This window comes from Protopterus annectens, chromosome 5.part0 (genome assembly GCF_019279795.1).
Source record: "Protopterus annectens isolate FY-2018-M chromosome 5.part0, PAN1.0, whole genome shotgun sequence".
In the NCBI taxonomy this organism is placed as follows: Eukaryota; Metazoa; Chordata; order Ceratodontiformes; family Protopteridae; genus Protopterus; species Protopterus annectens.
The window spans coordinates 362,284,293-362,310,196 of record NC_056735.1 but is presented as its reverse complement, the minus strand read 5'-3'; the positions used below and the strand labels follow the sequence as shown (position 1 = coordinate 362,310,196).

The 25,904-nt window shown below is 43.6% G+C and overlaps 1 protein-coding gene across 1 annotated transcript in view; it reads right to left on the bottom strand.

The window, feature by feature from the left end:
* USP9X (ubiquitin specific peptidase 9 X-linked) overlaps positions 1-25,904 on the bottom strand; it is a 5,037,693-nt gene that overhangs the window by 2,578,629 nt on the left and 2,433,160 nt on the right. The window contains exon 17 of the mRNA XM_044071835.1: positions 21,392-21,512. Coding sequence (XP_043927770.1) covers positions 21,392-21,512 — 121 coding nt within the window. The remainder of the gene's footprint in view (positions 1-21,391; positions 21,513-25,904) is intronic.

The window sequence follows — 25,904 nt, the reverse complement described above, 5'->3', positions numbered from 1 at the left end:
TTAATATACAAGTCAGTAGGCCTGAATACACCCTCAGAAGCCGGTGCCTGCACAGTGGCTCCAGACCCATTCAAGGTAGAGATATCTGCAGGTTTCACAGTTGAAGCATCTCGAGGCATACCAGACTCTGAATGGGTCTCAGTAGAGGCCTGCGAATCTGAAGTAGCAGGTATCAGGGGCTGCGAACGCGCCTCTGACTACCGGCGAACTAGCGACTAGCTTAGGAGAAGCGTCGTCGGCAGCTTTCTGTCTCTGTCTTTATCTTTGCATTTTTTTCGGAATGTCGGTAGTCAGGTGACTTACCGAAGCCATTTCTGGATAATTGAACAGAGTACCAAAATATTTTGATGCGTAAATGAACAGACGATGAATAGTATGAGGTTTGAATAAGGCATAAAACCAACAGCGAAGTACATTGTGGTCTGGGCCTAAGCAAGGAATGCAGTACGAATGAAAATCTTTGAGGTATTGCTTTCCACAAGACATGCAATTGTTAACCTTTACTGACATCGGTTTAGAGCAAGAAAAAGGATCCCCAACGGGGTACTTAGCTTTAGTTGAAGACTTCGGTTCTGAAACTCCAATGCGAAAATTTCAGGAGTCTGCCAACCAGCACTTGCGAACTGCTTCTGCTTCGGGCACTGCTCAGCAAGAAAGACTGAATAAAATGGCGTCGGCTGCATGTTTTATACCCCTGATGACCCAACGTCATGGAAGAGGAGACAGCAACCGACGCAGGACCGAAGACTTTGTTACTCAGGCCGACTGAGGGCAACCTGCCAGCAGATTACCTAAATGTAATGACTGCAACAGTGAAACACGAAGAAAGTACAGTTTTGTACCTACCATAAATGTAGATGTTAGAGTGTTCACCCTGCTGCAGTCATCACACTTGGGTTATCCTGTCGTCAGGCGGTCCTGCAGTCGGCCGGATTTCCAAAGTCTTGGTCCGACGTCGGTTGCTGTCGCCTCATCCCTGATGTCAGTGCGCCAGGGGTACATATATTGCAACAGACGCCATTTTCTTCAGTTTTTCTTGCCCCAGATGTCAGGTGCCCCCAAAAAGGTGATCCAAATTAGTACCTAAAGGTGTGAACACTGTACAAACACAAAATCCCTTCAGCTATAAGCAAATACATCAGAAAGGCATAGCAAAGATTTAGCCAGTAGATTAGAGGGGTTTGGAGGGAGGGTAACCTGGATTGCAGCAGGGTGAACACGCGAACATCTACATTTATGGTAGGTACAAAACTGTACTATGTTCATCGTGTTACCCTGCTGCAGTCATCACACTTGGGTTGAGTCCCAAAGCTAAGGTAGGGTGGAGGCATCATAGAGGGTTAGTGGAGGCAATGAGGCCCTGCAGAACTGCAGTGGCGAAGCCTGCCCTGGACTTAGAATAAAGAGGTAAGTGATAGTGTTTGGTGAAGGTGTGTACAGAACTCCAAGTTGCAGCTTCTAAAATTTCCTTGGTAGGAACCCCCCTGAGAAAGGCTGTAGAGGTAACTGTTGCCCTGGTAGAGTGGGATCTAGTGGTAGGAGGAACTGGTTTCCCATGATGGGTACAGCAGAATCGTATGCAATGGCCTATCCATTTAGAAATGGTTTGCTTGGATATGGCCCTCCCTTGAGAAGCTGTAGCATAGGAAACAAAGAGCTGGTCAGTTTTTCTGAAAGCCTTAGTTTTATCCAAGTAGTAACGAAGCTGCCTGTGAATGTCCAAGGAATGCAGGAGTCTCTCACCTTTGTTCTGTGGATTGGGGAAGAAAGTGGGTAGGTGGATGGTTTGATTTAAAGCTACACTGGAAACCACCTTAGGCATGAAGGAAGGATTAGTTCGTAGAGAAACTCTGTCTTGATGAAAAATGAGGAAAGGTTCCACTGCCATAAGTGCCTGTAATTCTGAGACTCTCCTAGCAGAAGTTATTGCCAGGAGCAGGGCAGTCTTCCAGGAGAGGAACTGAAGATCTGCAGAAAAAGCTGGTTCAAAGGGAGGTAGCGTTATTTTTTCCAGAACAAAGTTGAGGTCCCATGTTGGTGTAGGGGATCTTCTAGGTGGTCTAATGTTTTTTGCCCCTCTGAGTAACTGCCTTAGAAGAGGATTTGAAAATAAAGGTGGATTCGTGTCGTAGTGAGCTGAAATAGCTGAAGCATGGATTTTAATGGAGGAGAAGGAAAATCCTTTATGCAACATCTCAGCTAAATACTGCAGAATGTGAGGCATATGAGGCTGAGTTGTGCCTTGGCCTTTAGCTCGGTTCCAAGCACAAAACCTTTTCCATTTGTCCGAGTAAGCCTTTCTGGTGCTTGGCCTCCTGGCCTCTAGAATAACATCCAGTACTGCTTGTCAAAGAGGGGCTGGTGGGATGCTTAATTGATTTGCCATGCAGGAAGGTTCAAGGTTTTGATATGGCTGTGTAGAATCTGCTTGTCTTACCGCGTGAGCAAATAAGGTATTTGAGGCAATATCCATTGTGGGCTGTGAGCCATGTTCTTCAATAGTGGGTACCAGTGCTGGCGTGGCCAGTCTGGGGCTATGAGAATCAGTCGAAGTTTCTCCTTTTTGACCTTCAAAAGAATCTTTGTGAGAAGAGGTAATGGAAGAAAGGCATATGCTGTCAAGTTTTTCCAAGTGAAGGAGAGAGCGTCCACTTTCCAAGCTTGATGGTGGAATGTCCTTGTACAAAATTTTGTCAGCTGGTAGTTTTGAGGACTGGCAAACAGGTCTATATTTGGTAGACCCCATCTTTGAGTTATTGTAAATATTTATGGGTCTAGCTTCCACTCGTGGGGATCTTTGATATTTCTGCTTAGGTAGTCTGCCATGTGTTTTTCTGTCCTGGCAGGAATTGAGCTTGTAACTGGACTTGGTAGGTCAGAGCTGTGTTCCATAAGATTATTGCTTGCCTGCAAAGAGGGTAGGAATGTGTGCCCCGTTGTTTATGTACCACATTACTGTGGTGTTGTCCGTCTTTATTGCAAGTTGTCCTGGCTGTAGTAGATCCTTGAAGGCTGTCAGCTTTCTGTACAGCTAGCATCTCTTTTTGGTTTATGTGCAGTTTTCTTTGTTCTGCAGTCCATAGGCCTTGAATGCATTGCCCTGCCATGTGTGCCCCCCAGGCATAGTCTGAAGCATCTGTTGTGATAATTTGCTGGGTGGGGGCAAGGTGAAAGGCTGACCCTTGTTGAGGTGACATGCCTGTGCCCACCATAGAAATTCCTGTTGAAGGCAGGGAATGAGAGATATCACTGTGTCCAAGCTGTGGCTGTGTTGAGACCATACGCTTTTTAGGTACCACTGTAATTTCCTCATATGCAGTTTTGCAAATGGTATTATCAGAATGCAAGATGCCATGAAGCCCAAAGCCTGCAGAATTTTTCTTGCAGTTAATTGGGTCTTTGTTGCTATTGTCTTGAAATATTGAGTCAGTTGTAATTGCTTGTCTGGTGTAAGATAAGCCTTCTGGGCCACTGTGTCCAAGCTGGCACCCAGGAATGTCATTTTTTGAGAGGGTACTAGTTTTGACTTCTTTTCGTTTACTGTGTACCCCAGACAATTTAGCAGATGCTTCACAAAAACCAGATGTTGTAAGAGAATGTCTTTTCTTTCTGCTTGGATGAGGCAGTCGTCCAGATATGGATATATTTGAATTCCTCTGTCTGCAGTATGCAATTACTGGTGCCAGGCATTTTGTGAATACTCTGGGCGCAGTAGGTAAGCCAAAGGGCGGTGCAGAGAATTGATAATGGGTTGAACCTGCAATGAAACGGAGGTATCTTCTGCAACTTTGTCTGATAGGGACATGCAGGTATGCCTCCTTGAGGTCCAACGTTACCAGCCATGCTTCCTTGCCCAACATGGGAAGTAGCTGCTGTAGTGTTAGCATCTTGAATTTGGGAACTTGTAAGTGTTTAGAATTGAAAGGTCCAGAATTGGTCTCCAAGCATTTTCTTTTCTGGGTACTAGGAAGAGTCTTGAGTAAAATCCTTGGCCTTCTCTTGAGTTGGTACCCTTTGAATGGCTCTCATGGCCATGAGAGCTGTAATTTGTTTTTGAGCCTCTGCCCTTTGATTTTGTGGCAGGTTTGGCATTCCTCTTTTTATTGGCAAGGTGTGAAAGTGGAATCTGTATCCTCGTAAAATTATGTCTAGGACCCATTTGTCCTTTGTGACCATGTGCCAGTTGTCTGCAAATAGTGCTAGTTTTCCCCCCAAGGGGGCTGACAAAAAAACTTTGTTTAGCCAGCTGAGGTGCAGCTCAGAGTTTGCCTTCTGGTGGGTTGAGACCTGTCTTCTCCTCCCTTCTGGGTTGGAGTGCCCCATTGGCAAGGCTTATACTGAGCTTGTGATTGTCCTCTGCCCCTTGGGCGCCTGTATTTACCCCTCTGAGGCCTGTCAGTGGCTGGAAAGGACCAATTTTTTGTTGGCCAATTTCTGCTGAAGCGAGGGGGTTGTACTTGTAGGAAATCTTTGACTGTCTGCATTGATTTCGCCTTATCTTCCATTTTCTTTAAAACTTCTGCTTTAACACCAAAAACATCCTGCTGTAAGGGAGCATCTAGTAGTTTTGCTTTAACATGATCAGGCAGACTCTGTTCCTTTAACCAGGCATGCCTACGTATAGCTGATCCAGTGACAGCTGCTCTGCAGGAGGCCTCCAAAGAATCAAACCCACGTTGTAAGGTATATTTGCCCACCTGCTCGGTGGCGTGCAACAAATCCTGTACTACTTTCATTTCAGATTGTTGAGGTAGGGTGGTTATCTTTTGTTTTAACTGAGAGATCAGAAATTGCTGATACTTAAGCATATGAAATTGACAGTTTAGTGCTCTCATAGCTAAAATGGCTGAGGTGTAAACCTTTTTCCCCCCATCTGTCTAGTGCTCTTGAATCCCTTTCAGAAGGTACTGGATTTTTAGCCATGGAAGCCTTAGACCCCTTGGGACCCTGGGAGATAGTCTCTGGGTCAGCTACTGGGCTTTTGGTAAGGAATTTGTGGGAATCAGGTACTCTGTAATATCTGTCAGGCTTGGCTGGGGTAGGAGGTAGAGAGTCACGGTTGAAATTGGATTCTAAGTAGACATCATCCACAATGTCCAAAACAGGAGGGATGGCTAGAGGTCTGTGTTGGGGGGAGTAAAAAACTCTGAGCCTTTTCTTGGAATCAGAGTAATCCTGACCTTCCCAGTGAAAATGTTCCCTCAAAGTGTGTAAAGTTTCCCCAAAAGAGTAATCTTCTGGAGGGGAAGCTGAGGGAATAGAGTCCTCAGCATTAGAATCTTCATAAGGAGAGAAGGAATAGTCTTGGTCCTCAGAGGAATCCGAAGAAATAAGACAGTTGTTCAGAGGAAGCAGAATCTTCCTCTTGTCTAGGCCTTTTGTCAGGAGGAGGCTGTGAACCCCTAAGAGAAATCAAATCTTCAGCCATTTTGAGCATCTGTTTCTTAGGCATAGAGCCTTGAACAGGAGACTGAAGTGAAGCCTTTTTCGATTTAGGAGTTTTCGACTTAGAAAACGTTTTGACTGTAAGAGTCGTCTGTCTGAAAACGCCTTCAGAAACCGATGGCATTTCAGAAGTACCAACGTCTTTAGAAGGTAAAGCATCGGAAGAGCCTGAAGTAAAAAACTGCGTCGGCCTAGTACATTCCGTCAAATATCTGTAGCGGTCTCTGGTTCCAGAACTGCGGTAGTCAGAGACTGCGTCGGAGCCTCACTGAGAACCAGAGACCAGATCAACCGAGGCCTCGGAATCTGGCTTGGGCCTGGGCTGTCGGTCCTTATCCCTGTGCTTTTTGTGCACGCAGGTAGTCAGTAGCTCCGACGGCATGTTATAGTTAAATTTTCTACCAAAATAGTGTTGTGCGAAATCAAATCGTCTTTTAATTGTACGCTTATTAAACATAGCACAAAAACGACAAGAAGTGACGTCGTGATCAGGGCCTAGGCAAAGTATGCAGTAAGAATGAAAATCCTTATGAGGTATTTGCTTCCCACAAGAAATGCAATTGTTAACTTTTTCTGACATCGGTCTGAGGCAAGAAAAGTTTCCCCAATGGGGTACTTAGCTTTATAGAAGACTTCGGTCTGAAATTTGAATTCGACAATCTCAGGAGTCGGCCGACCGGCACTTGCGAACTGCTTCTGCTTCGGGCACCGCGCGGCAAGAAAGACTGAAGAAAATGGCGTCAGTTGCACTATATGTACCCCTGGTGCACTGACGTCAGGGATGAGGCGACAGCAACCGACGTCGGACCAAGACTTTGGAAATCCGGCCAACTGCTGGACGGCCTGACGACAGGATAACCCAAGTGTGATGACTGCAGCAGGGTAACACGATGAACATGTACAGAAAAATTATACTTAATCACTCCAAAGTCTCTCTTCTAAGCTAGAAGGCTTGTATCAGTTTAAGGCTTTCTAGTGCTACCCAGTAGGTTAGTTACAGGAAAGATGGGAAACAATCGCAGATGTTGTCTTTTAAATAAGAAAGTTGGAAGAGATGGACAAACTGTCCAAATGGTTAAACTACAATTTCTGGGCCAAGAACCTCTCCTCTCGTGGTAGACAGGCTACCTAATGCTTCCCACTCCCACTGATAAGCTAGAAGGCTTCCCTCTAACACAGAAAGGATTGGGAGGCTCAGAAGCTTACAAAGAGTCCTGGATACAGCAAATCTGTACCTGGACTAGACTAGTTAAAGGAAAGGCGGGGAACAAGTACAAACTGAGGCTTTTAAGCCAGCAAGTTGAAAGAGATGGAAAACTGCCCAAACGGCCAAATAAACTACAATTTATGGGCCAAAACTCACTCTTCCCATGGAGAATAGGCTACCTAGTACCAACTCTGACTGATAAGCTAGAAGGCTTCCCTCCAACACAAAGGCTTGGGGGGCTCAGAAGCTTACTAACAATTCTGGATACAGCAACTCTAACTGGACTAGGCTAGTTATAGGAAAGGCGGGAAACAGGCACACGTGTGGCTTTCAAACCAGAAAGTTGAAAGAGATGGAAAAAACTGCTCAAACAGCCAAGAGCTACAATTTCTGGGCCAGGGACCACTCCTCTTGTGGTAGATAGGCTACCTAATGCTTACTACTCTCACTGATAAGCTAGAAAGCTTCCCTCCAACACAGAAGGGCTTGGGGGGCTCAGAAGCTTACCAACAGTCCTGGATACAGCAAATCTGTACCTGGACTACACTAGTTATAGGAAAGACGGGGACCAAACGCAAAACGGGGTTTTAACCAGAAAGTAGAAAGATGGAAAAACTGCCCAAACGGCCAATGAATTACAATTTCAGGGCCAAAACCCACTCTTCCTGTGGTAGATAGGCTACCTAGTGCTTACCAATTCCACTGATAAGCTAGAAGGCTTCCCTCCAACACAGAAAGGCTTGGGGGGCTCAGAAGCTTACCAACAGTCCTGGATACAGCAAGTCTGTATCTGGACTTGACTAGTTACAAGAAAGGCAGGAAACAAGCTTAGAATTAGTTTTTTGTTACAGAAAAGCAGCTAAAACAGCAGTGAATACCATTTAAATTGTAGTGCAGGCCAGCAACACTACGGCAAATACAGTTCAAATAAATGCAATTAAATTAACAAATGCCTAAAAACAAGTGCAGAAGGCAGTAAATTAGAAGGATACTAACAAGCAGTAATAAGTGCAGAGTAAGAGCGACTGAACAGATAGCACGCAGAAGAGCAACTAAGACAGTTACAGTAAGAGCAGCTGAATAAAAAATATATATATTTATAAAACACAAATAAATTAAATACAGTACTATATGCAAAAGAGCAGATAAAAGTGTACTTAAATCCACTTATATGTCCAGCTGATTTCAGGCAGATGTTAGCCGGCCAAAGCTCTGACATTAAGCAGAGATAACTCAAAATGTGCCACATATAAGGCAAGACAGAACGTCAGTGATGAGCTGAAACTACCCTCCATTGCTATCAATGGCTACACAAATTCTAAAAAAAAAAACTCTGTAGAGAGACAGCCACAACGTCAGCTGAGTTAATATTCAGTGAAAAACATTAATAAATTAAATACAGTACCATATGCAAGAGCAGATAAAAGTGTACTTAAATTCACTTATACGTCCAGCTGATTTCAGGTAGATGTTAGCCGGCCGAAGTTCAGATATTAAGCCTAAGTTAAGCTGGCAGTCAAACAGGCGGCAGAAATGTTCTAAAGTACGTGCGTGCTGATGTCTGCTTTATAACAGACGTCCATTTATGGCCAATGTAAGCTGAGTGATGCAGGTCATTGCACATACCTTCGTAGCAGCATTTATCTTTTGTTAAAAAGCCGGATGTACAAGTCAACCAGAAACAGATGCCTTCATGTAATGGATACAGCAGCATATGAATAGAAGGGCATCTAAGGTTATGGCCACTGCCATCAATCCCAGAGCGTTAAGTACACATCTGGGCTGGAGGAGAACACTGAACAAGAATTTTCAGTACCTGAATCTGGACCGTCGACATGATGTGTAGGAAGGGAGACTAACTGCCTTACTGTATTCAACTGTATTCAACTGAGCCCCTATGAACTCCAGGCTCTGTACGGTTGTAAATGAGATTTGGAGGTGTTGACTGAAATGCCTACTCTAACAAAGGTGGAGCAAATAGTCCCTGGACTGTTCTAAGAGATGCCTGGTTGGGGAGATGAGGAGCCAGTCGTATAGATATGGAAACACTCAATGCCAGCAGTCTCAGGTGATTTGCTACCACAGCCATAAACCTAGTAAACACCCTGGGGGGCTGTGGCACGACCAAAGGGCAAGACACTGAACTCATAGTGATAGGCTCCCAGCGAAAATAAAATAAATCTTTGGGACTGTCCATTTGAAGTGATAGTATGCATCCTGAAGATCGTCTGAACACATCCAAACGTTCTTGTCTAAAAAGGGCAGAACGGATTGAACTGTGACCATTCGGAACTTTGACTTCTTCACAATTTGGTTTGGGTTGCTTAAATCCAAAATTGGTCTCGGGTCCCTGTCTTTTTGGCAATAAAAAGAACCTTCCACAAAAAGTAGTACAGTTCGGTACCAATAAAGGCTGTCTTCCAAAAGCACAAAATCAAAGCCTCATTCCACAAAGTCCACTCACTTTTCCACAGATTAAACAATATTTATTAGACAAATAGAACTCAGCAAAATAGGATTTAGCGCGTTCGTCTCCACACCGGAGACCTCTTCAGAATCAAAATCCTGTCATCTTTAGTCTGGTGGGACCTCCTAGATGACTCTCTTGTCTAGCAGCTTTTGAATCTCCTGAGCTACAGCTTCTTTCTGACTGGGAGGGACATCAGGAAGCTTTTTTCTTTTGTTTGGGGGACTTTGAAAATTATATGAAATAACCTCTGGATATTACTTTTTAGCACACAAGAAACTTTTGCTATAGAAGTCCAGGCATCTGGGTGTAAAGACAAGCACCCTGACTGCCTCCAGATGTAGGCAGTTCGGAAACCCTTTAGGTGCAACTGAAAGGGTCTGTCTGAAAAAGAATCTTGGAAACCCTAGCTTTGCAGGCCTCCTCTAGAGGCAGAGGGGGAGTTCAAATAGACGAAGCAGGGGAGGTGTCCACATGTGAATCCTGGAAAGGTCCCTGGAATTTACAGAACCACATTTTCTTACTCCCTCTTTGGTTCCAGGTATAGGGCCACTGAGGAGCAGAAAAGTGCATCCCTACATCGACAGTGTCTTTCCATCCTGTTCACTCTGGAAGAGTTCTTTTTTTTAACAGAAGGGAAAAACAGATGTTCCAACAAAGGGTGCATTGATTAAAAATAACTACTAAAAGACTTGAAAGGCTCCACAAAGTCACATATCCACATCTATGCAGGTCTTCTAATGGCAATACCTGAACCGGTTGCCCATGAGGTACCCTCTGCAGTGTGGGATATTAACCTCATTGATGTACTGGAAATGGACAAGGGTGGCTAGCTGTGAAGAGGATGTCTAGTAGCCCTATACAGACATGGACTCAGAAAAAGATTTGCAGAGTTCCTTGGTCAAATTCATCTGTACTGTTGTGAAGTGCACTAAATTCAGGGACCTCAAGGCAAAGGTCGCTTAAGCAAATATGTGCTTTCCAAACCTGTCCAATGCCCTTTACACACTATTTATTAGGGGAATAGACAGAAGAACTCTGCATTCCACTAGTTCCTTTTCATGGTTGCCGCCACAACCATAGCAGCAACAGGGACTCCTTTGCTCTAATGTGTTCTGTCCTTAGGTGGTGAAAACTTTTGTCTGGGCATTGAGGAATTGGTTCAAAGTCCGGTTCCTTCCATGTCTGGCAGGAGATTAAATCAACAAGCTCATCTGCCAGGGGAGTTACCCAAGACGTAGACTGGCCAGAACCAAAAGCTTCCAAGAAATGACTCATCTGGAGAGTGTGTATCTGAAGACCATCCACTTTTTTGCTTAAGATTTCTAGGATGTCTCCTATCAATGGCTACACAGAAATTCTAAAAAAAAACTCTGTAGAGAGACAGCCACAACGTCAGCTGAGTTAATATAGTGGAGACCTGGGGGACCCTTTCCCTGCATTTAATTCAGTATCCTCAGTGACAGACTCCAGAGGGGAAACTTATGTGCCTCCTTTTGCATGTTCTCTTTCAGAAAACCACCTCAGTGGGATGAATCTGGGGACGTATCCAAAGAGAGGGGAAATTCCTAGAGGGGACAGTCTGGATGTCTGAATACGACATGGTACTGGCTTGTCCCTATGGAGTGGGTCTGATAGGATCAGTGCTTGGACTCCAAGGGGGAAGAGATGTAGGATCCAAAGATGAGAGAGTAATCAAATCTCTCAATCAAAGGCTCTCTCCACTACTTCGAAGGCAAATGGACCAGGAGAAGCCGTGACAGGCCTCGCTGAGGCTGAAACCTCCAAAGCAACCAAGCCTCAACCTTGCCCGGATTCATGCTTCAAGGAGGAAGTCGGACCCAAGCTATCCAACACTGAAGCTCTGAGGGGCAAGGAGAGCTCTGACAACATTGGAGTGGACTCTGGCATCGCGGATCCAGTGCTTCGGCTCTGGGACTCATCCTGATCCAAGGGAGTAGGAACGGAACCAGCCAGGGAGACCATCTGGGTCAAAGACCTAGCCATCTTTGGATCAAACATCAATACTCTTGGGGCTCTGGGATCCAAGGGCTCTAAAACCATGGGATGTATCAGCCGAGGAGAAAGTGGACAGAAGGCTCATGGATCTGATGGCAGACAAACCATCTGAATCTGAGCTCTGAGGAATTTCCTCATCATCCTATCCACATTAGCCTCGAAAAGACTTCTGGAGGCTCAAAGACTTTTGGATGATCTGATGGATGCGGTTGTTGACTGATGAATAGACTCTCTCCTCGGTGTTGTCTATTGACTGATGAATAGACTCTCTCCTCGGTGTTGTCTAAAGTGGAAAAGGGAGTTGAGAACAGGTGGAATAAAGTGTGAACCCTTAAGAACTAATTTATTATGCCTGCTCAAAACCGCTCTAGAGTTAAACAAACAGCTCAATCAGTACTATGGTGCGTCATTCCTAGAAAGTAAACCCACTCCCTGTGGGCATCAGAATTTTGTGCCCACAGGAAGTGCATTTTTTAAAGCTAGTTGGTTTCTCGGGCATGGCTGATGAAGAACGACAGAGGTAGGCAACTTTTTTTTTTTTTAAACAAATCGCGGTGGTGGTGCTACGGTAGCATTGTCACCTCACAGTAAGACGCTGTCCGGTTCGATTCTCAGCTAGAGCGTCCTCTGCGTGGAGACATGAGTGAATGGGCGTACCTTCGTTGAAGGTTGTGCATCAGGGCTGGTAACTCGGCAAGTAAAAATCAACTACCAATCATTAGCAGACCGGAGTGGCGACCCCTAACCGGGAAAAGCCAAAAGACACAAACAAAAGTAAAATACCAGCAATGGCAGTCAAGAGTACCCTGTGTAAAGGGTAGAAGAAAATAAAAAAGTGTCTGGCAATTGGCCCATCTGGGTAATCACTAAAGCAAGATGACCGTTTCCCCCCACATTATATATCCAAGGAGCAAGTCATCAAAATACTCCCTCCAAGGCAAAGAACACAGTCTTCACGAGAAGAGATGGCATTCCGGGCTGCGTTCTTAATGTTGTAAAACAACAGCTAGTTACTTCATTAGGCACTCTGTTCAACCACAGCTGAAGTACAGGGCTTGTCCCCACTAAATGGGAAACAGCGACTGTTATCCCCTCCACAAGGGCAGCTCAGCAACAGACTCTGGTAACTATAGACCCATAAGTTTAACCAGCCTCATCTGTGTGGCAATGGAACGAATCACAGACCTTATAAGGACATAAATTTATTTGCAGTTTGTTTGCCAGGATAGTCCATTGGGCCACAAGGAGCCCATTTTCAATGGAATACTGGGGAGAAAAGCTCCATAAAAATAAAAATATATAGTACACATTGCACATATAAATTACAGCTCATCTCATAGGAATACAAAGTAAATATAAGAAAAGGTTAACAATGATAGAATACATCAATATAGTTAAACAGCAGCAAAAAAACACTTTTGTAAAAAAAAAATAAAAAAATAAAAAGCAGCAGCATAAGATAACTGTTAAGTAGTTGGTCAAATAGTTCAATAGAGCTGTGGAACTATAGGAGGAAGTGATGGCGTATTTAGTTCTAGGAGAGTAGGAAGTGGTATTAGAAGGATTAGGTAAGGATGGGAACAGGAGCACTTCCACTGTGAAGTTAGGTGCGAGTGCAGTAAGATTTTAAGTAAGTAGAGACTGCTGGTGATGCGGATAGGAGATAGTGGGGAATTCCAGAGGCGTGCAAGTGAGGAGGACATTAAGTGATTCCCAGTTGGACATGTGTGTTTCTGCAATTTAATTAGTTTTTGGGAATTAGATCTTAGATGACTTCCAAACTCTGGATCTGTCCCAGTTCAGTTTTGTCAAGGGCAGGTTATGTCTGCTAAACTTGGTGCACTTCGAGAAAGTACAGTTTTGTACCTACCATAAATGTAGATGTTCGAGTGCTAATACAGCTGCAGTCATAACAGATGGGTTCTCCTGCCGTCAGGCGGGTCCTCGGTCGGCCGAATTCCAAAGTCTAGGTCCGGCCTCGGTTGTCGTTGCTTCTTCCCTGACGTCAGAGCGACAGGGGTATAAAGGAACCAGCAGACGCCATTTTCTTCAGTTTTTCTTGCCCCAGATGTCAGGTGCCCCCAGAAGGAAGGCAATACATAAATTTGTGTGATAATGCAGTGCAATATAATAAAAATACAGTAGTTGCAAGCAAATACATCATAAATGAAAACCCCAATCAGGTTGTATGAGGAATTGTTAGCCTATATGCCTGTCCCAAGAGGGGAAGGAAGGAGGGAAACCTGGACTGCAGCTGCATTAGCACTCTAACATCTACATTTATGGTAGGTACAAAACTGTACTATGTTCATCATGCATACAGCTGCAGTCATAACAGATGGGTAGAATCCCAAAGCTAAGAAAGGGGTGGTAGGCACTAGGTGGAACTAGGAGCCAAAATGCCCTGCAAGACTGCAGCGGCAAAGCCTGCTCTAGATTTGGAGTATAATGGTAGGTTGTAGTGCTTGGAGAAGGTATGCACAGAACTCCAAGTGGCTGCTTCCAAAATATCCTTGGTAGGAACTCCTCTGAGGAAGGCTGCAGAGGTGGCTGTGGCCCTGGTGGAATGAGTTCTACTGCTTGTAGGAACAGTTTTGCCATGAAAGGAATAGCAAAAGCGTATGCAGTGGGCTATCCATTTTGAGATTGCCTGTTTGGAAATTGGCTTCCCTTGAGCTCCTACCGCATAGGCCACAAAGAGCTGTTCTGATTTTCTGAAAGGCTTTGTTCTGTCCAAATAATAACGCAGTTGTCTGTGGATGTCCAAGGAATGTAGTAATCTCTCCCCTTTGTTTTGAGGATTAGGATAAAAAGTAGGTAAATGTATGGCCTGATTTAAAGCTACCCTGGATACCACTTTAGGCATAAAGGACGGGTTGGTTCGTAAGGAAACTCTGTCCTGATGGAAGATGATAAAAGGCTGGACAGCCATGAGAGCCTGTAGTTCTGAAACTCTACGAGCTGAGGTGATAGCCAGAAGGAAAGCTGTTTTCCAGAACAAATACTGCAAATCTGATGATGCAGCTGGCTCAAAGGGAGGCAAGGTCAGTTTTCCAGAATGAAATTAAGATCCCAAGCAGGTATTGGTTGTTTCCTTGGAGGCCTTAAATTCTTAGCCCCTCTGAGGAACTGTCTTAAGAGAGGGTGAGAGAATAAAGGTGGATCAGTGTTGTATTCTGCAGAAATGTCTGAGGCATGGATTTTGATGGAGGAGAACAAAAGTCCACTGCTTAGCAGTTAAGCCAAATATTGTAGTATTTGAGGTAAATCCAGTTTTCCAGGATCCTGGCCCTTTTTCTCATTCCAGACACAAAAACGTTTCCATTTTGCGGAGTAAGCTTTTCTAGTTGATGACCTTCTGGCCTCCAAAATGACATCCTGCACCTCCTTGGAGAGTAGGGCCTGCTGTGATGCTAAGGAATCTTCCATGCGGCTAGATTGAGTGTTTTTAGCTGGCTGTGAAGAGTTTTGAAACTGTGCTGAGTCAGAAGAGGAGGCATTAGAGGCAGGGTCCATGGTGGGGAATGTGTCAGGCTCCTCAGGAGTGGGTACCAGTGTTGCCTTGGCCAGTCAGGAGCAATGAGAATCATCTTTGGTCTGTCTGCTTTGGTCTTCAATAGAACTTTGGGCAGCAGAGGAAGAGGAGGGAAGGCATAAACTGTCATTGATGTCCAACTGAAAGAAAGAGCGTCCACTCTCCAGGCCTTTGGATGGAAGATCCTTGAGCAGAATTTTATCAATTGATGATTCTTGTGGGAGGCAAAGAGATCTATGTCTGGCCTTCCCCATTCCTGGATTATTTCTGTAAAAACTTTTGGATGCAATTTCCATTCATGTGGATCTGTCATATTCCTGCTTAGGTTGTCTGCCAGCGTGTTTTCCTTGCCTGGCAAGTACTGTGCTTGTAGTTCCATTTGTAAGTCCATGGCCATTTTCCAAAGTGACATGGCCAGTCTGCATAGGGGGTATAAATGTGTTCCTCCCTGTTTATGTACCACATAACTGTGGTGTTGTCCGTTCTTATCAATAGTTGACCTGGTTGTAGAAGGTCCTTGAAAGCTATAATAGCATTTATTACTGCTAGCATTTCTTTTTGATTGATGTGAAGGTGCTTTTCTTTTTGGGACCATTTGCCCTGAATGCACCGATCTGTCACGTGTGCCCCCCAGGCGTAGTCCGAGGAGTCTGTTGTGATGACTTGATTTGCTTGAGGCTTGCTGAATGGAAGACCTGTGTTTGTTTGACATGCTTGAGCCCACCACAGAAATTTCTTTTGCAGACATGGAATTAGTGGTATTATTGTTTCCAAACTGTGGCTGTGTTGAGACCATGTGTTTTTCAGGTACCATTGTAGTTTCCTCATATGCAGCTTTGCACATGGGATTAGTAACATGCAAGATGCCATGAATCCCAGAGCCTGCAGGATTTTCCTTGCAGTCAGCCTGGTGCAATTTGCTAGTGTTCTGAAGTACTGAATTAGTCGCCCCTACTTCTCTGGCGTGAGGTAGGCCATCTGGGTGTTTGTGTCCAAATTGGCACCCAGCAAAATTATCTTCCGAGAGGGTATTAGCCTTGATTTCTTTTTGTTGACTGTGTATCCCAGAGAGCTCAATAACATTATTACATAAGCCAGATGTTTCAGAAGAATGTGCTTGCTGTCCGCTTGGATCAGGCAGTCGTCCAAATAGGGGTATATTTGTATCCCTTGAAGTCTGCAGTAGGCAATTACTGATGCCAGGCATTTCGTGAATACTCTGGGAGCAGTAGATAAGCCAAAGGGCAATGCAGAGAATTGATAATGGGTTGAACCTGCAAGAAATCTGTGGTACCTTCTGCAATTTTGTCTGATTGGGACATGCAGGTATGCCTCCTTGAGATCCAATGTTACCAGCCAAGACTCCTTGCCCAGCATGGGAAGAAGTTGCTGTAGAGTGAGTATCTTGAATTTTGGTAAGAGTAGAAATGTGTTTAGGATGGCTAGATCCAAAATAGGTCTCCAATCTTTTCCCTTCCTTGGCACCAGAAATAGCCTGGAATAAAAACCTTGACCTTGTTTGTGCGTAGGTACCTCTTGAATAGCTTTCATGTTTATGAGATCCGTAATTTGCCTTTGTGCCTCTGCCCTTTGATTGTGTGTCAGGTTTGGCATGCCTCTCATTTTTGGAAGGGTGTGAAAATGGAATTTATAACCTCTGTTTATAATGTCCAGGATCCAATTGTCCTTTGTGACAATATGCCAATTTTTTGAAAATAATGCCAGCTTTCCTCCTAAGGGGGCTGCCATTTGAGACCTGGTTGGCATGCAAAGGGGAAAGTCATTGGGTTTGCTTTGTGAAAGATTGCGAGTTGTCCTCACCACCTCTGTGTAGGAGCTTGCCATTGTCTGCCTCTATATGATCCTTGGAATTGTCCTCTGCCCTCGGGCACCTGTATCTGCCTCTTTGGGGTCTGTCTGTGGCAGGAAAGGACCAATTTTTGGAAGGCCAATTTCTACTAAAACTTGGGGGTTGAACCTGTAGAAATTCTTTCACAGTTTGCATTGATTTAGCCTTTTCCTCCATTTTCCTTAATACCTCCTCAGCATTAGCACCAAAAAGTACATCCTTTTGAAGTGGGGCATCTAGTAATTTAGCTTTGACATGATCAGGCAAGGCTTGTTCCTTGAGCCAGACATGCCTACGTATGACTGATCCTGTAACAGCAGCTCTACATGAGGCCTCTAGAGCATCAAAACCACATTGTAGGGTATGCTTACCCACTTGTTCTGCACTATGCATCAAATCCTGCAACTCCTTCAAGTCTGGTTGTTCAGGTTGTGACATTTTACTTTTCAACTGTGATAACAAAAACTGTTGGTATTTTAGCATATGAAACTGACAGTTTAAGGCCCTCATGGATAAGGTAGCCGAGATATATACCTTTTCCCCCCACCTTTCTAAGGATCTGGAATCTCTCTCGGAAGGCAATGGATTTTTGGCAATGGAGGCCTTAACTCCCTTGGGGCCCTGTGAGATGGTTTCTGGGTCAGCAGCATGACTTTTGTATAGAAATTGGTGCGAGTCAGGAACTCTGTAGTACCTGTCAGGCTTAACTGGAGCTGGAGGTAGAGAGTCCGGGTTAAGGCAGGCCTCCGAGTAAACATCTAGGATGTCCAAGACAGGAGGTATAGCCAGAGGCCTGTGCTGAGGTAACAAGAGAAATTCCCCGAGCCTTTTCTTGGAATCTGAAAAATCCTGGCCTTCCCAGTGGTATGCAAAGTTTCCCCAAATGAGTAATCCTCAGGGGGGGATACAGAAGGGATGGACTCCTCCGCATCAGAGTCTTCAAAAGGGGAGTAGGAATGTTCCTTATCATCAGAGTGCTCTGAAATAATGGAGCCCTGATCAGAAGAGGGGGGATTCTTCATCCACTCTGGGCCTTCTGTCCGGTGGGGGCTGAGAACCTCTGATTAGAGTAATTAAATCCTCAGCCATTTTAAGCATCTGTTTCTTAGGCATGGGGCCTGGAGATGGGCCCTGTGTAGCTGGTCTCTTAGAGTGCATGGTTGCTTTAGACTTTGTGAAAGCCTTGATGGAGAAAGAAGAGGAAGGTCTGAAGACACCTTGAGTGGAGGTGGACCTGTCCACATTCTGAGTTTCAACGCCAAGGGTGGCTTCGGTATCCGTAGTCGGGGTGTGGGCCAAGGAGCCTGTGACCTCGGGCACAGGAGACACCGTCAAAGAACTGTCGTCGGTAATCAGGGGCTGCGTGGGCGCCCCGCTGAGAACCAGACCACGTGTAGTCGGCTTTGGCATGGTGTCGGTAGAGGCCACGGAACCTCGTGTGTCGGTCCTTGTCTTTGCGTTTTTTTAGACAAAACCGGAGTTGGAGTATCCGACGACATAGTATAGTTAAATGCTTTTCCAAAATAATGCTGGGCGAACTCCGCCCGACGCTTAATAGTGCGTTTGTTGAATGTAGCACAAAAGCGACAGACAGAGACGTCATGGTCTGGGCCTAAACAAGGTATAGAGGGAATGGAAATCCTTATGCGGTATTTGCTTCCCACAAGAAATACAATTATTAACTTTGTCTGACATTGGTCTGAGGCAAGAAAAGTTTCCCCAACGGGGTACTTAGCTTTTAAGAAGACTTCAGTTTCAAAATTTTCGTAATCTCAGGAGCTGGCCGACCGGCACTTGCAAACTGCTTCTGCTTTGGGCACCGCACGGCAAGAAAGACTGAAGAAAATGGTGTTGGCTGGTTCCTTTATACCCCTGCCGCTCTGACGTCAGGGAAGAAGCGACGACAACCAACGCCGGACCTAGACTTTGGAATTCGGCCGACCGAGGACCCGCCTGACGGCAGGAGAACCCATCTGTTATGACTGCAGCTGTATGCACGATGAACATCATGACGAGAGCCATAGACGAGGGCAAAGTCATGCACACAGCCTATCTTGACTTACCCAAGGCCCTCTACACTATCCAACATTCGGGCATCACTGACAAACTAACCCAGTTGAATATCAACCCCTATGTTGTCAGGTGGGTTGCAAACTGACTCAGATTGACAACACTCAGTCAAAGTGGGAGACTTTACCTCTACTAGAGGACCTATCACCAGTGAGGTCCCAACAAGGGTCAGTGCTGGACCCCTCTTATTTGGCATATACTTCTCAGAAACCGAGGCCAAAACAGAGAGGCTGTGGTTAACTAAGTTTGCTGATGACTGCAAATTAGATGCTATCATTGAATTACCTAGCAATGTCAGTGTATTTCAAAAGGGGCTTATACAGACCAATGATTTGTGCCAAAGCCATGGTCTTAAACTAAATGCTAAAAAATGCATCACTCCCTTTGGTAAAAACAATGGCCCTGCTGATTATGAACAATAACATCCCAAGTACCAATTCAGTAGTGAGAAATGGGAACACAAGTCGACTGTGACCTCAACTTAAATCACCATGTGTCTACTGTGGTGAGGAAGGCATTCTAGGTTGCTCACCTGATTAGCAAAGGCATTGCCTCAAGAGCAAAAGAGGTTATAACTCTCCTGTACTAGTCCCTCATCAGGCCTATTATTGAATACAATGCTCCCTTTGGAGTGTATTGTACCAGACACCCACAGCAACTTGAGAGACTTCAGAGATTTCTAACTAAGAAACTTCAGGGTCTCCAGCATGCCTTATATGGACATACATAAGTCGCAGTCACTGTGCTCAGTAGCGTATAGACTACTTACAGGTGACTTATGTCTGGTTTACAGGGCTATCTGTGACCCAAATCTAATGGAAATACAGCACATCCATAAGTCAAATGGGACTAGTCACCCGTTCCAGGGATCTCAATCCAGCCTGCAACAAACAGGACCTGCTGGAGAGACAGACAGGTCTCTGTAATAGACTTCCAATCCATATCAAGTAAAGCACCTCCATGACCCTGTTTAAGTGCAACTTGGACTGGATGGGAAACTACATTTCTGCTGGGGATTGCCCTGGCTTCTCTCCTGGATATGGGTAGTCCTGGCTAGAAAAACCTTGGTGATAGATGGTCTCTCTCCTCTAGTATTATATTGAGATTTAACGGCTAGGCTTGTTAAGACCCTCGGTTCAATAGCCTAGTAACATCCTATGAACCTAAAATGTAGCACCAGCAATGGTACTGCAGAAACTACCAGACAGTAAAAAAATGAAAGAAACAGGTCTGATGGAGAAAAAACCCTGAAAACTCAATTAGGAAAAGGTCCGTGCAAGATGTCAGCAAAAGAGATCTGAGGTACTGTTGACTGACAGGGGCATTATGGATAGAGGGAGGAGCTCGAGAGTTGACCCCAAAGTCTGATCCATGTGGCTTAGTGGGATCCAAGGTTTGCTCTAGTACCCATACACTGATAAAGAATGAAAAAGACATCAGATGTGACGTTTTATTACCATAGATAGTAATAAAATAACCCGTCTCACCATAAGCTTCCTCTAGAAAACCCTTTGTGGCATTAAGGTCATCGGAAGAGCAAGAGTCACTGAGCTACCATCCTGTGGCACAGGCAAGCAAACTAACTCCATTCAGAGAGATTGTCTTGATTAGTGTAACAGGTTCAGGTTCATCAGTCATTATGGCCTGCCCTTGAATAACTTCCAAAGAAACGAGTGGCACTTCCTTTTTAACAGCCGCCACAAACCCCCCAGGAAAACTCCACAAGCTTCATCTCTCTTAAAAATGTCCTTCTACAAAGACATATTTACTGAAGGAAAGGCTGCAAACTCCTAGCACTCCACGCAAACTTTTTAAGGAAGTGTAGCACAAGGCTCAGTGTACTAATTTAAACAAAAAGGCACTGAAAATAGTAGTCTTTAGGAGGAATTTAATGCCCATAATGCAACTAATCAGTGTCTCAAGACAGATCATTAAAATTAATAACAAAAAACATGTTATCACAGAAAAGCTGTAACTTTCCACTTACCACCACCAAATATCAAATCTTACAAAACAAATTGAAACAAAATCAGAAAAGGAAACAGAAGGGCTGTTCAATAAGCAAAAATAACTAAGTGGAGCTCAGGATACACTCTTACAGCCAAGCAACCTCCCTAAATGCCACAGCATGAGAATGCAGCCATGTGCCCATGACTGCTTAGAAAGCTTCAGCCAAAGGACTGTCAACCCCTTGACAAAACCCGACATATTTTACAAATCTCCTCAAACAAGGATTATGATAAACACATACACTTAAGAAATGTCAACAGTTCTACACCACGGTGTGCTCTTTCACACACAATGAAATGGTGCCCAGATGTCAGAAATGCTTATTTCACATACAAACAGAATACAAAAGTCATGCTTCAGACAAGATGAATGATCTTCAATGTATTCTTTGTGGCATTCAAATGAAAAATCAAGTGATTGTTCAATGCATCAAATGAACTGGTCTGTTTTATTGTTGTACATCTGAAATTCATTAGCCAACTGGACAAATAAGTAATTTATAACCACATTTTCTATGCCGAGTGTGTTCTGACCTCCAAATCATAAAATAATATGTTTGACTACAAGCAGCTCTGAAAAGTACTATTGACTTAATACACAAAACCTGCAAAAAGGCAGTTACAACATGCATTAACCCGAGAAGAAAATTCCTAGTCGCCAAACAAAAGTACATAAAATAGAACAAATACTGCAAAAAACAGAATACTCCAACTGAATGGGGAATTCACTATTTGCTAGATGAAAACGAAACTGCAATACATGACCAAACAGACAATAAGACATGCTTACCAGGAGGCATAAGTTTCATGAGTATACGAGCACCATCTCTAAGTAATGGCATATTCAAGCTGCAACCAAGGTCAGCTACTTGCCAAAGAAATGAGATGTATCTAGGATGCAGGGACATGATCTAGAATGAAAAAAACAAAAACAAATTATACACCTTGGCATTTTTATCATCTATGCTGTAACATACTAAGAATCAGACTTAAAGTAAACAAAATGTTAGCATCATAGTTTTCTTTATACTGTCTGGAAAATGTGACCATTTATGAACTAGACCACCACCCTTTACCTGAAAAATCTTAATTTTACTAACACTAATTTTTCTACAGATCTGGCTTGAGAATTTCAAATTGTAATGCTAGGATCCCAGATTCTGTCCTTTCTCCACCTTGTACTACGGTGAGCTGCTGCAGTCACTAACAAGCACACAAGCTGCACTATCCAAAGTAAATTAACTTCAAAGATGGCAACTGGCTAAGTAACATATTAACGACTCCCACAGTGTGAAAAATCAAGAACTTAAGTCAAACAATCCATCTGGATAATATCTGGTTACTGGATATTAACCAGACTGCCTGGATGCCAGGAAGGAAGAAATCTGGAAAAATTCAGGGAAAATCTTTTAGAAAAGAAAAGCTCTGGCTGTGAAGAACATCAAAGCTGTTAAGTAAAAAGCAGTAGAAGCTACAGTTTTAGTAGAAGAGACTGCTTCCAGTAAGAAGGAAAATGTATCAAATGCATTCAGAGGTGTTTAAAATGTGGCACATACTGGAAGAATATATATAGTCAAACAAAAAGGATGGAAATAGAAAAAAGCATTAAGTAGTCATTACGATTAACTGAAAAAGAAAATGCAGAAATAAGATACTGAAGTGAAAGACTGGTTGAACATAAGGCTTCAAGAAGAAAGCTTCAAAAGCAGAGGTCACAGCATGCAGATAAAAATTTGACTTTATTCCCCAAAATCAGAGAAACTGTAAGGAGTACTCTAATAATTTTATGAAAAAATAAGCAAATAGACCATACTTCAACATAAGTGCCAGAAGTCTGGACAAAGCCTAAAATAATGGGGAGACAGAGGCTCCAAAACAGGCACATTTTAAATATTGCTCTTATAAACTTAGAAAGTTGTTAGAACAGGATTTGCGTTAGTATGCATTTTCTGAAGGATATGAAATCTGAAACTTGTATGCCATTATTTAGTGATTTTAATCCTCAGTGACTTGACAGAAGACCACAAATTTTATAAGGAACAGACCAAAAATGAGGCAAAAATCTGGACATTCTCTGAAAATTCAGACAGCTGAGAGGTATGAAATAGACATAGCAAGCCTGTTAATTGCGAGTAGAAATCCTGCATATGTTCCAAATATAGAAACAGAAAGCAGCTGAGACCTGTATTATTAAAAATGCAATCATGCCAATAGAAACAGCTGCTTCTCAAAAAAATTGTAGACAGCAGACCGTCACTGGAAAATTACTCCCTGTAGAGCAGGCAAAAGGGAAGAAAGTTTAACCTGGTAGTCAGGGAATTGCTTGACAGGCAGGCATGATATTCTAAATGCTACACTTAGAAGTCTTAAAAACATTTCCTCATAGATGATCAAAAATGCTTCTGGAAGCAGATAAGGACATGGCAAACAAAATGTGAACCAGTAAGAGGAAGGGGCTCATCTTCTGAATCTTCAGACAAAAAGCCAACTTTCTCTCTTGGCTCACCCTAAACATTCTTTATGAAACCATTATACTTGGTGACAACTGGTCCTTCCTTAAAAACCTCCCCCTTAATGATGCTGTAGTCTCTCTCAATACTCTATTTCTAGATGCACTAAACTCCATGGCACCGTAGAGGAAAATCAGGGTAAAATCAAAATGTGCTCCCTGGTTAACTAAGCAAACACTCTCTAGCATGCATCAGAGGGATGCTGCCTGGAAAACTTGGGCCAGAAATAAAACTCCTTCCTTACTCCAAAGCTACAAGGAACTTGGAAACAGGTGTAAAAAAACTAGTTATCAGACAAAAAAACTTTGCCTCCAACCAAATTAGCCCACATAACCCTAAAAAATTTTGGTCTACCATAAATAAAATCCTCCACCCTGGTAATCCTCCTACCCACAACCCATTCCCTCTCAATACTGCCTCAGAGACTGCTGCTCTTTTAAATAATTACTTTATTAAAACAATCCAAAAACTAACTCCAAACAGCTTGACTGTCTCTCCTCTACCTTTACATCCCAGTCCTCCCTCCTCAAATATATTCTTCTTACAACCAGTTCCCATTGCCTTCATCAAATCCCAACTAAATTAACTTAAGCCCTGCTCTCCCTCCATTGACAATCTACTTTCCTACTTTCTTAAAATTGCTGCCAATGCTATCACTTTACCGTGTCTCTATCCTTATTAATCATTCTATTACTGAATCTTTTGTCCCAGATGTATGGAAATCCTACACAATTCCTCTTCACAAAGAAGGAAACTCCACTGACCCATCCAACTATCGCCCCATTGCTATACTACCCCCCTTTCCAAAATTCTCAAAAAAAGTGTGTCCACACTCAGCTACTTAAACACCTGCTAGAAAAACTTTACTCCCACCCAACACGGCTTTAGACCACACCACAGTAAACAGCTCTACTCTCATTCACCCAAACAGTAGCAGAAGCCTGTGATAACCTACTAGTTTCCTGCTTATTCCTCGACCTCTCGAAAGCATTTCGTGCAGTCTCTCACTTTAAACTGATAACTAAACTCTCTGACCTTCACCTCTCCATCCCCTCTAAGCTGGTTTTCTAGCTGCTTATCTAATAGAAAACAATATATACGCTGGAAAACAGTCACCTCCCCATTTCTTCCTGTTAACACCAGTGTCCCCCAAGGCTCTATGTTGGGTTCTCTCGTTCATTATTTTCATTAACAGTTTATGCTCTGCTACCAACCTCTCCGCACTCTTACAATATGCCAACTCAACACTTATTACCACTGCCCACATCATCCCAGAACTCCTTGCTCTTACCAAAGACACTTTTACATCCATTGAAACCTGGCCCACTGATAACTAATTCTAAAACAAAAAAAAAATAAATAAACTTCTACTTTTCCTTCCTAAAACACTGGCAACACACAAATCCACTTTCTCTAGTACCTCCCCCTCAGCAATACCACTATCAGACTAGAACCCCATACTAAATTACCTGGTGTTAAAACTGACCAATTAAAATTTGACATACTTATCCATCACTGAATAAAAAAACACCAGTAACTTGGTCTCCTGTAGCATAACCACAAACTGCTTTCACCCTCCATCAAACCTTCCCTGGCCCAGTCTCTCCTATTACCTTGTCTTTTGTATGCAGCTCCAGTTTTTACTAACCTTCAGTCTTCACTTCTATCTAAACTACAGAGAACATACAATAAAATAGCTAGATTTGCCTCTAATCTCCATTACAAATCCCACCACTGCCTCGCCCTTAAATTACAATTGCCTGAATTCCCTAAACAATTTTTTCTCTCAACTGCATATCACACAATTCTTTATAACCCTACTTCCTTGTCCCTCCATCTCTAGCCTTGTATCTCTATCTAAACCCATCACCTTCGTACACCTGACAACACTATCTTGACATTTACAAACCGTCAAAAAATATCAGCAAGTCTCTATATAAACAATCTGTAGCTCACACCTGAAACTCCCTTCCACTTAAAATAAGAAGTATCCCTCATAAGTTCCATTTCAAACTACAACTCAAACACTACCATTGGACATTGGATCCTACCCAATTCGGCTTTGTCAAGGGCAGATCATGCCTCTTGAACTTGGTCGACTTTTTTGAAACCGTCACCAAGGCCACTGATGAGGGTAAGGCAGTTCACACAGCCTACCTTGACCTTGCAAAAGCTTTCGACACAATACCCCACTCGGGTATCATAGAAAAGCTCACCAGCTTAAATGTAAACCCATATGTCACAAGATGGGATGCAAACTGGCTCAAGGACAGAACCCACAGGGTTAGAGTTGCTGGTGCCATGTCAGACTCCAAGCCGGTCACAAGCGGTGTCCCACAAGGCTCAGTCCTGGGCCCCCTCTTGTTCGGCATCTACTTTTCAGAAGTGCAGGCAAACATAGGAGGATTGTGGCTGACAAAGTTTGCAGATGACTGCAAACTGGGCCATAGTTGAAAATCCATCAGACACAGATATCCTTCAGAGAGGTCTCATAGAAACGGATAACTGGTGCCAGAGCCATGGCCTTAAGCTAAACGCCAAAAAATGTATAGTCATACCCTTTGGTAAAAACAAGGTAACCCCAAGTTACCACACAGGTGGCAATCCATTAAGCACAGAAGAGGTTATCAGGGACCTGGGGACACAAGTTGACAGTAACCTTTCTTTTGACACTCACATTGCCAAAGTGGTTAGGAGGACCTTCTACATTGCCCACCTGATTATGAAGGGATTCACATCCAGATCAAGGGAGGTCATTGTTCCCCTGTACTCTTCACTTATCAGACCAATGAT